This window comes from Hydra viridissima, unplaced genomic scaffold, assembly GCF_058129835.1.
Source record: "Hydra viridissima isolate aposymbiotic clone 2 unplaced genomic scaffold, HvirCarnegie_v1 scaffold_10, whole genome shotgun sequence".
Lineage (NCBI taxonomy): Eukaryota > Metazoa > Cnidaria > Hydrozoa > Anthoathecata > Hydridae > Hydra > Hydra viridissima.
Window position 1 is genome coordinate 5,090,216 of NW_028324309.1, and position 11,383 is coordinate 5,101,598.

The window sequence follows — 11,383 nt, forward strand, 5'->3', positions numbered from 1 at the left end:
GGTATTAAAAAAACTTTACAAAAATAATTTAGCTAAAGGAGCTATGCTTGAATTAACGCCGATACGAAATATGTCGTCATCATTTAAATGCAGCCCTTATGCAGCAAACATTCATCCTTCGTGTAACTAGATCTTCTCATACCCGTTTGAACGCGAGATCTTAAATTTTAAGAGTTAATCAATATAACGAAGAATTTTGGTCAATAGTTTGTTAAAACGTCAACAAAATTAAAATAACATAAACACCAAATCAGCTGAAAACAAGCAAGTGAACTAATAACCAACCGATAAGCTATTTAAAATTTTGGTACTTGAAAAATTATAAGATGGACATTCCAATTCCGTTAAAGAATTTGCATTTCTAGCAAAATCCTAGAACAAATTGATGTCTGGAGTATCGTCAGAAAATGAAACAAACTACAACTGTTTTGCTTTTAAACAACAAGTTGTTTGCTAAACACGCTTAAGTATTTAGTAAAGAATTAGTTGAAATGTGCTCACACGCCCTGACTAGTTTCAAGCAAGTGTATTTCTAACAATTTTAACAAACAATTTTTAGATAATATTTTTAGCAGACGGCAATTTTTTTCTCGCTCTGCCATGTTCTTAAAACATTTAATGTTAACTAATATAGAGCGGTAATACGTGGGTTATCTTCACAATGTGATCTTCAATTTAGTGTCTGTTTTTGAGATTTATCAACTTTCGCAACTAGTTTTTTTCTATTAAGTCCTAAAGTATACATTTTCATTTCTATTCACCTTTATAAACATTAACAAAGTCGTTTTAACCGTTTGAGAGGTTAATAAAATTAACTTGATGTTATTAAAAAATGAAGTCTCTTTTTTTTTTTTCTTTTTTTTTTTGCCTTTTTAGAGGACCATGTTGTGTTTTTAGGTCATGCTTAAAGTTTGGTTTTCAATAATCTTGCTGGTAAATGTTGTTAGTGGGAGGATAGAAATAAGCGATTTCTACTCATACGGGATTGCCGCAAATGATAACGTTTTGGCATCCTTAGATGACGCATCAACCAGCGTACCCATAGCATTTGAGTACCCGTTCTTTGGGTCCGTCTACCAAGAAGTTCACATAAGTACAAATGGTATAATATCGTTTGGAGCTAGCGATAGAAGCTATTCTCCCAGACCATTTCCGCTAATTGGAATGCGAACTGTAGCAGCCTACTGGACTGACAGCGACCCTTCAAAAGGAGGCCGGGTCTTCTATAGAGAAACAACGAATCGAACTGTTCTTGGCGAGATTTCCCAAGAAATCAAATATCGTCTCATCAATTACAATACGTTTAATGCTGAGTGGGCACTTGTTGTCACTTTTGATCAAGTGCGACCGTTCAGTTGTGGCTGCAATACTTCGTGTTCAAGTAACGTTACATACCAGACAATATTAACCAGTGATGGAGTCAACTCGTTTGCAGTTTTTAATTTCAACCATCTTGGCTATCATACCGGCTCGGGTTCATGTGTAAACTTTGCTCAAGTAGGCTTTAATGCAGGTGATGGAAAGAGATTTTTTCTAATGCCAAATTCAAACACGGCTAAAATCTCAGAAACTGCTCTTTTTCAAAGCAACGTCGGAGTACCTGGAAAGTGGATATTTTCAACAGATGCCAATGATATTATTGAACAATGCAACACAAAAGGTCAGCTGGAAATATTTCCGAGAAAGATACTTTACTTTGGTGGTCAAGAAATCAAACTCTCGGGGGTCTGTTACGAACAAAGTAGTTCTAGCGTTTCAGTTTCTTTTGATGGCGTTGCTGTTGCATGCAACTTCGGACAATGGAAAAACTTGCATTGCAGAGTTCCGCTTCTCAAAAGATTAGGGAAAATCGCAGTGTCTCTTGAATATAACTCAATTACGTACAAGAGCTTTATCATATCTGTTGGAAGAGATGACAACACGGTAGTCGAAAACGTAAACGAGATTCGGTCCGAAACGAACGTAGACGATAATATCACGATTGAATGGGATCCTGCTGATCACCACCAACAAACTATTGAGTTCATGGGGCATCAGATAGATTACTATCTTGGCGATGATGGAGCAGTTGTTAAAGAAGAGGTAAACGCTCTACAGTTCGGTAGTTTTCCCAACAACGGAAAAGTCTCTCTGAGCCCGGTTAGCACGCGAAGACATCGAAGAGATGTTAAGCTTCAACTAATTAGAAGCGTTTTTGCGTCAGGTTTTTTTACTTCTACGTCCGCTGTTACGGTGTTAATTATCATAACAGGCAAAGCGGCTGTCGTGAATAAAGTCTTCAAGACGTAATTGAAGGTGTGTGAAGGCGTGTTTGAAGGTGTGTTTGTGTGAAGGCGTGTTTGAAGGTGTGTTTGTGTGAAGGCGTGTTTGAAGGTGTTAATATTTTTAGGTGTTAAGGTATTTAATTGTTAATGGATAAAATGTGTGAAAATGACGCGATTGTAAAAGTGTATAAAAAGAGTGTGTATTTTGTAAAATAATAGATTCGCAGTCAGATGTAAAATATATTATCAAGTTCAAAAAGTGACTCTTTAGTGTCTCAGGGAAAGTATAAATAATTCCCCACACTATTTGGTGGCGACTACTGCCAGGACGAACGAAACCTACGAGTAAGCGAAGAATGGACCAAGAGCAAATTTACCAGAGAGAAATCAACATGATAAGAATAAACATTAAAGGCATAGAACGCAACACGATTAATGGCGACAAATCAAGCATAATCTTAGCGCTGGACAAAATAACAAATTTATTGGGAAGATTTGAAATGGCAAAGGATGAGCTGACCAGAAAAATGCTCGACGACGGCGAAAACATCGATTCGGTAGAAGAATGGCTTTCGAAACCAGTAATGGAAGTAGAAGCAGTGATTGAAATCAAAAACAAAATGGTGGACAAGTTGGATTCGATAAACAAAAACGAATGCGTCAGAAAATTCGAGTATGAAAAACAAATCATGGAACAGCAGTTAACGATTCAAAAAGAAGCGGAACAAGCCTCATTGAGAAAACTTCAAAGCGAAGAAGAATGGTATCTAAAGAAACTAAAAATGAAAGAAACAATGCGTAAATCACTTGGAAACGAAAACGAAACTACTCAACAATCCGTCAAGCTACAAAAGTACACAATCACAAAATTTAATGGCGATTATAAGGACTGGTTGCGATTTTGGAATCAATTCACGGTAGAAGTCGACAACTCAAACATATCAAACATCAGCAAATTCAATTACTTACTGGAACTCGTCGAAGGAAAGCCCAGAGAGGACATACTTGGTTTACCACATTCGTTGGAGGGATACGATGAAGCTAAACGCATACTACAAGAAACTTACGGAAAAGATATTTGGGTTCACAAAGCATTGATTAAAGATTTGGAAGGATTGACGGCTATACACAGCACGCACAAAATCAAAGAAGTTCACGACTTTTACAACAAGCTCGCGAGAACTGTACGAACATTGAAAACTATGCAGAAACTACAAACGGCTCAATCATTCGTGTATTCATTGATGGATAAACTTGGACCAGTTCGTGAAATACTCACACAAAACGATGATGGATGGGAAGAATGGGGACTGGAGCAACTTGTCGAAAAGTTGCAAAAGTACATTGAAAGGAATCCGTTGAACTCAGCTTTTAACCCAAGCGACGAACAAACAAAGGGCGATAAAAAGAACACAAACGTGCAGTCAAGGTCCTATGAACATCGAAGCACTACATTCAAACAGTACAATGGCGGTCTTTATGACAAAGAAATCATGGCAACTAGTGGTAAGCATGGATGTATCTACTGCGGGTTACAAAATCACAAAAGCGAGGATTGTACAAAAGTGCTAACTGTTGCAAGACGCAGGGAGATTTTAACAAGCAAAAGATTATGTTACAACTGCGTTGGTTACGGACACTCGGCGGCAAATTGTAAATCAAGAGGATGCAGAAAGTGCAACAAAAAACATCACACGTCCATTTGTCAAGATGGGAACGCAACGATGGATGGTAAAATGGAAAATAAAAAAGAAACCATGGGAGTGGTGCTAAATGCAAGTACAACTATTCACCCGACAGTGACTGCAAAAGTAAATGGTGAAAAAGCAAGGATAATGTTGGATACGGGTGCTGGAAGTTCCTATATATGTACAAACTTGATTACGAAACTAAAGCTGAAACCTACACGAAAGGAATATAAAAGTATTGAACAGCTCTATGGAACGGTGGACAAGCGTGTGGAAATCTATAACGTTACGATAGAATCAACAACGATACCGGAATTTCGAATTAAGGTTGAATGCACCAACGCAGAAAAAGAAACACTCACCTTTTTACCCAATCCGATGATTAAGGATGTTAAGAAGCATTTTGCAAGACTAAGGAGACTGAAATTTAGCGATGATGAAGGGAGTGACGAACTTCAACCTGTTCACATTATACTCGGTGCTGCTGATTATCAACGTATAAAAACAACGGAACCGGTAGTTCTCGGAAAAAATCCGGATAAAGATCCAGGAGCAGAATTAACTATGTTGGGATGGACTCTTTCTGGGAGACGAACACAATTGAGTTCTGGTATTGAGAAAAGTTTCTTATTGAACACTGGTCGTGATGAGTTTGAGCAAATGTGTAGTTTAGAAGTACTTGGATTATCAGACACAAACAGTGAGTCAATGTTCCACCAAGACTTCAGCGAAAAACTGCATCAAACCGACGAAGGTTACTATGAAACCAGAATGCCGTGGAAAAAGGGTATTATCCAACTGCCAAACAACAGAAATCTGGCTCTTAAAAGATTGGGAAGTGTAACAACTCGATTGAAAAAACTTAAAAAACTAGAACAGTATAATCATATAATGATGGAACAAATCAATGAGGGAATATTGGAAATGGCACCAGAAAAACCTACGGGAGAAATTATTCACTACGTTCCTCATCAAGCAGTAATCAAAGAAAATGCTGAGTCAACAAAAATGAGAATAGTTTATGACTGTTCAGCTAGGAAAGACGCTCAATCACCTTCATTAAATGACTGTCTAGAAGTGGGACCATCGCTGCAACCTTTGATATTTGACATACTCATACGAAATCGGATGAATAAACTCTGCGTGTTAGCTGACGTGAAGAAGGCGTTTCTACAAATTAGAATACACGAAATGGATAGAGACGCACAACGCTTAATTTGGTATAAGGACTTAAAGAAAATGGAATTAACGGAATTACGATTTACAAGGGTGATTTTTGGTTCAAGTTCAAGTATATATCAAAATACAAGGACATTTATCCAAAAACGGTGCTTGCTTTGGAAGAAGATACTTATGTCGATGATATACAGGCAGGTGGAGAATCAGAAGAAGAACTTATCAGGTTTAAAAATGAATCAACGCAAATCTTAATGGAAGCTGGGTTCCAGCTGCACAAATGGCATAGCAACGTCAGCAATCTGGAAAGCGACGCTGAGGCTAAATCAACAAAAATACTTGGGATTCCTTGGAACAAAGAATCGGATCAACTATCGATTGACTATACTGCATGCATCACTATCGGAAATAAAGGAGCAATAACAAAAAGGAAAATGCTATCAGCTCTCAACAGTGTCTTTGACATATTGGGATTTAGTGCACCTGTATTAATCACTGGAAAATTACTATACAGTCGAATATGCTTGTTAAAACTCGGTTGGGATCAACAAATTCCAAATGAACTTTCAGAAGAATGGAAAACCTGGATCAAGGCAATAAACATCAAGAGAACTATTTCAATTCCGCGGAGTGTCGTGTCTGGAAGAATCATTGAAATGGAGCTCCATGGATTTTCAGACGCAAGTAAATCAGCAGTATGTGCATGCGTCTACGTTGCAGTGAGTCATCAATATTCAAAAACAAGCAACTTACTTGTAGCAAAAGCACGGATTGCACCGAGGGATCTTAGTATTCCAAGACTTGAGCTGGTAGCAGCGCACACCTTGAGCAAGTTAATGAATCATGTTAGGAAGACATTAACCAAGTATAATGTCATTGAAGTATATCATTGGGTTGACAGTACTGCGGTACTTTACTGGTTAAAGGAAAGGGGCAGTTGGTCACAGTTTGTCAGGAACCGAGTTCAGCAGATCTTATTGAATGGAGAAGTAAAATGGCTATATGTCCCAACAAAAGAAAACCCAAGTGATCTTGGAACAAGAGGAGTGAGTCCTGAGAAATTATCAAGCTTGTGGCTAAATGGACCTATATGGTTGAAACACAAGGAAAATTGGCCAATCCAACCAGAAATAATCGAAGCGCCGAATGCATCATGTGAAACCATTAGTGTGAAAGAGAACGTCGGTATGGCAACTGAAGAAATAAAGGGACATAATATATTTAAAGAAATATTGAGTAAACACAAGTATTGGAAGATCATAAGAATATCATCCTTTATAAAAAGGTTTATATACAATTGTCGAAATGAAGTAAAAATAACAGGACCGCTAAAAGCTGAGGAGATGATGGAAGCGGAGTTAATGAACATTAAGTTACTACAAGAAGCTGTTGCAATAAAGTCCGACGTGGAACTTAGACAGGATGAGAAACAGCTTTGGAGATGTCACGGAAAAGTCTCTGGGTATAATCCGATATTTGTACCAAAAGGATTCCAACTAACTCTAAGAATTATTGAGCATCATCACGCAAAAACGCTACACGGGGGAGTAGGAGATACAATGAGTAGCATAAGAGAAAGATTTTGGATACCGAATTTGAGAGTTGCCGTAAAAAAGGTCATTCGTGAATGTAATCTATGTAAGAGATATAGAGTGAAGCCGCTTTTACCGCCAACGAGAGCAATGTTGCCACGCTTTAGAACTGAAGATATCGAACCGTTTACGGTTACAGGTGTTGATTTTGCTGGCCCGCTAAAATATAAAACGCCACAAAAGTTGGTCGAAAAATGTTATGTTGCACTCTTTACATGCGCATGTACAAGAGCTGTCTACCTTAGACTTTGTCATGATCTATCGGCAGGAGAATTTCAGAGAATTTTAAAGGAGTTTGTTGCGAGAAAAGGACCACCACAAATGATGATTAGTGATAACGCAAGGACATTTGTGGCAACAGGGAAGTGGTTACTAACACTTAAGAAGGATGAAAATCTTGCAAACTATCTTGCTACTACAGCCATAAAATGGAGGTTCAATTTATCAAGAGCGCCGTGGTGGGGAGGTTTGTTTGAAAGATTAATTGGAATAATGAAGAAAAGTTTGTCAAAAACAATCGGTAAGGGCATCCTGAGCTTCTTTGAATTGGAAGAAGTATTGTTGGATGTGGAATGCGCTATGAACAATAGGCCACTATGTTACCAAGGTGACCAATTCGATAATCAAGTATTGACGCCAAATATATTAATGAGGGGGAGACCTGCAATCTTGCTTGAAGAAGATATAGATTTAATAACAAGGGGCGATTGTGCACTCCGGAGAGTCAAGTTTGTGAAAAATTGTAAGAATCACTTAAGGAAAAGATGGATGAACGAGTACGTGCACGCAATGGAAGAACGACAACAAGCAAAGGAAAAGAGAGGTAATGCAAAACTCCCAGGTGTCGGAAGCATGGTTCTCATTAAAGACGATGTGAAGGACAAGGCACTTCTCAACATCGGTCGAATTGAAAACAACATTAAAGGGAAAGATGGAGTTATTCGTGGCTTTAAAATACGACTGGGAAATGGTTATGTAATTGAACGACCAATTCAGTTGGTGTGTGACTTGGAAATGAGTTGTGGGGCAGAAAGCGAAATCGAATCGGACGAGAATTTGGAAACCAGAGCCGAAGAGGATACCTTGAAAAGAGAAACGAGACTGGCGAAATTGGATGCAAGACAAAAGATCAATTACATCATGGAAGACGAGATGGAAGATAGCTGATTAAAGCCGAAGTCTCAGCTTTAATCGGGGGAGGGTGTCGTGAATAAAGTCTTCAAGACGTAATTGAAGGTGTGTGAAGGCGTGTTTGAAGGTGTGTTTGTGTGAAGGCGTGTTTGAAGGTGTGTTTGTGTGAAGGCGTGTTTGAAGGTGTTAATATTTTTAGGTGTTAAGGTATTTAATTGTTAATGGATAAAATGTGTGAAAATGACGCGATTGTAAAAGTGTATAAAAAGAGTGTGTATTTTGTAAAATAATAGATTCGCAGTCAGATGTAAAATATATTATCAAGTTCAAAAAGTGACTCTTTAGTGTCTCAGGGAAAGTATAAATAATTCCCCACACGGCAGCTGAAATGCGATGCACTAATTGGTACGAAAGCCAACCGTCATCTGCAGATATGAGCGAAATTGTGCAAGATGCGACACAAAAGAGGCCTTGTTTGCCGGCAATCCCCTCAACGTTTCCTGATAAAATAGACAACTTTGTTATAGACGAAAGTTGCAACCCAAAAGGTTTCAAGAATAACTTGATGTGCAAATTCTTTCATCCTGGCGCAAAAGTGTGCTACAGGAGCACGAAAAACGAAGAACCCCCGGTGGTGAAATGCTGCTACAACGATGAAAACCAGCTTCTATTAGGAAAACCTGCTGGCGGAACTCTTCACTTTGGCGATTCGGAGGTTTCTACTATGAAACACTTTCAGGAAGACGTGTTGCCTTATCTAACGTGTTGCAAACTTGGAGTCGATCAGTGCGATAAATATTATGAGAAGCGACCCAGCATAAACCCGGGCATCGTTCGGCCGCCAAGATCGGTAAACGCAAATGGAGATCCTCACTTTGTCACGCTCGACGGAACCTCTTACAGATTCAACCCAGTAGGCGAGTTCGTTTACCTGACAACATCAGACAGCTCCGATACCATTCAAGCTCGTTTTTCTCAGTACGTTGACCAAAACGGAGTAGCGAAAAAAGCCAGCATTTTCTCTGGATTTGCAGTTAAGAGTAAAAACTCTGACGTCGTTCAGGTAGAACTAAACTCAAATCAGGTATTTGCGTTTAAGATCAACGGACAAACAATGCGATTGGATTTTGGATTCTGGAACTTTAACGGAATAAGTTTAGAATACGAAAGCAACGCAACTGTTGTTGTGCAAACCGACTCGGCAATTCGATTAGAGATAGTTGCCCTAAATAGAGCTCTTCACGCAATTTTAAGTTTGTCGGACACTTTCAAAAATCGGATCGGCGGTTTGGTTGGAGACTGGGACGACAACTCAAGCAACGATCTAAAGTTACCCAACGGAACGTTTGTTCCCACAAATTCATCTAACGAAATCGTTCATTTCAAGTTTGGAATGGCTTGGTCAACTTCTAATGAAACCACTTTGTTCGCCTATCCTGCTGGTCTGTCTTGGTTAGATTATCAAAACAGAAGTTTTGTCCCTGACTTTTCGACTCCGTCGGAGCACCCTCAGTGCAAAGGAAATAAAGATTGTAACTACGATGTTCAAGTTACCGGCAACGTCATGTTTGGGACGAGCAACATAGCTATTCAAAAAAGATTGACTGATTTAAAACAAACGTTCCAAGCTGTAAGTCAAACGTGTCCTTCAAACTTAATCGTTACAAACAGCAAGGTCGAAGTGAGAGTAGTTGAAAATGCAACACAATACTCTCTCATCTGTCTGGACGGATTCAAACTTTCTGGCGAAAGAACATCACACTGCGTATCTGGCTCATACTCTCCGATCGGCCGTTGCGATCATCCGTCTAACTCTAACGAAAGATTAGAAATCGCTTCAGGTCTCCTTATCTTATGTTTAATCTACAATTATGTTGAACAATTCACACTTACAGTTAAGAACTTTTAACATACAAACTAACAAAGCACAAGTAAATAAAATTAACAAAGTCCGATAGAAAACCAGTTGACGAACATTTTTGTTGAACATTATCTAATTGATTATTTTGTTAAACGGTTGTTTTTTGATGTGCTTCTGTTTGCTACAGCGTTTATTTTTTTCTGTGCGCAGACATACGTATAGCAGTATTTCACATTAGAGGTTTTAATTAGAATTCGTATAACGGATAACGAGCGGTAAGTCAAAACGACCTGAAGCTTTAATTTTCTCAAACAACGACGAATCGGTTGGGCCGGAGTAATTGCTTTGAACTCAAGTTAAAATATCCCTTTAACGTTATGACGTGTTTAAAGTAAAAAGTAGTTAAAGTTATCAAGTAAGAAAATTCAGAAGAAAATCTCTTGTAGGACGTAAGTTGAAAATTATGCTGTTTAGGTAAAATTAGATTAGTTGATTTTAGAGTTTGCAAGCTCATTTCAATATTGTCATCGGACCGTTGGAAATGATATCGGGTCGTTGTACCAATATCTTTTTCATAGATTAGCTAACACACAATTGAAGATTTACATGCAGTAACAGAGACCAAATCATGCATTATCTATTAATGATTAATGTTTGTAAAAATTAAAGAGATTAGTACCCATAATTATCAACTGCTCAATAAAGCGAGCATCATATTTTAAATAATGTTGGTGTAAACCAGGTGTAATTGAACAACTTTTTAATTTTTAGTTTTTATGAGTTGAGTTTTAATAAACAAAATATTCTGAGTTTATTTGTTTGGTTGTTGTTTTTTTTACCTTTTTGTACGGAAATTTCCGCTCAATCATACTGTATAAAGCTAAACGGTTTTTTTTTAAAAAAAAGTTCATAATGGGCAAATCATTTAAACTCTTATTCACTGTCTGACTTCCTAGTTTCGTAAATAAAAGCTGGAAGCGCTAAACATAAAATGTAGTTTTTTAGTAAAAATTCTGCTGAAAATGATCCCTTTTTTCAGAATTGAATTTGGTAGTTCCGGGAGAAAGTTATAAACAAGAATCTAAATTAGAAAGATTTCCTGTTTAGTTGAACATACTGTTTTTTTATTTTTTATATTTATGTACTCATTTCACACTTATTAATGAAGTTTAGTTACGCATCTAGTCCTAATACAAGTATGAGTCATCCTCGTAAATTAAAAACTTAATAAAGCAATTTCTGACTTTATCTCAGTCACTATAATCAGATTCACGCGATAGCAAACAAGATAACAAGAAGCTATATTGACTAGAAACTGCAATTGTACCAATTTAAATATGTCGACTTGTATTTATACAAAAAATCACTTTTTGTATGGCATTCGAAAGGCAACTTTATCGTTCAGGATAATGAACCCTGCAAACTCTATTGGTACTAGCACAGCTACCATTTTATGAACTTTTGCTGGTTTATCATTAGTTGAAACACCTATAAGACTTTCCGATTGTGGTTTCAGTAGAACCCTCAAACAAGTAAATGAGCTTGTTGCTAGTTATTTACAGCATACAAAACAAACTTATTTATTTATGAACGGTAAACCCGGCAAAACTTGGTATTAAGCTTTCATCAAACATTGAAAATATGGATTAAGTGGGAGAACTGCGGTAAAAA

The 11,383-nt window shown here is 37.7% G+C and overlaps 1 protein-coding gene and 1 pseudogene across 1 annotated transcript; both read left to right on the top strand.

Moving 5' to 3' along the window:
• The first annotated feature begins 836 nt into the window (after positions 1-836).
• On the top strand, positions 837-9,898 carry LOC149882751 (protein mesh-like; annotated as a pseudogene).
• Positions 2,252-8,184, top strand: LOC149882752 (uncharacterized). The gene is made up of 2 exons (XM_090100895.1): positions 2,252-4,652; positions 5,849-8,184. Exons 1-2 carry the CDS (start codon positions 2,621-2,623, stop codon positions 7,885-7,887), a joined length of 4,071 nt encoding a protein of 1,356 aa, XP_089957021.1. The 5' UTR covers positions 2,252-2,620; the 3' UTR covers positions 7,888-8,184.
• Positions 9,899-11,383: the final 1,485 nt, after the last annotated feature.

Coding starts and splice junctions, on each gene's coding strand:
- LOC149882752 (XM_090100895.1), top strand. CDS start 2,621: ATGGACCAAGAGCAAATTTACCAGAGAGAAATCAACATGATAAGAATA. Junction 4,653..5,848: donor TGGATTATCAGACACAAACA/GTGAGTCAATGT, acceptor TCTACGTTGCAG/TGAGTCATCAATATTCAAAA.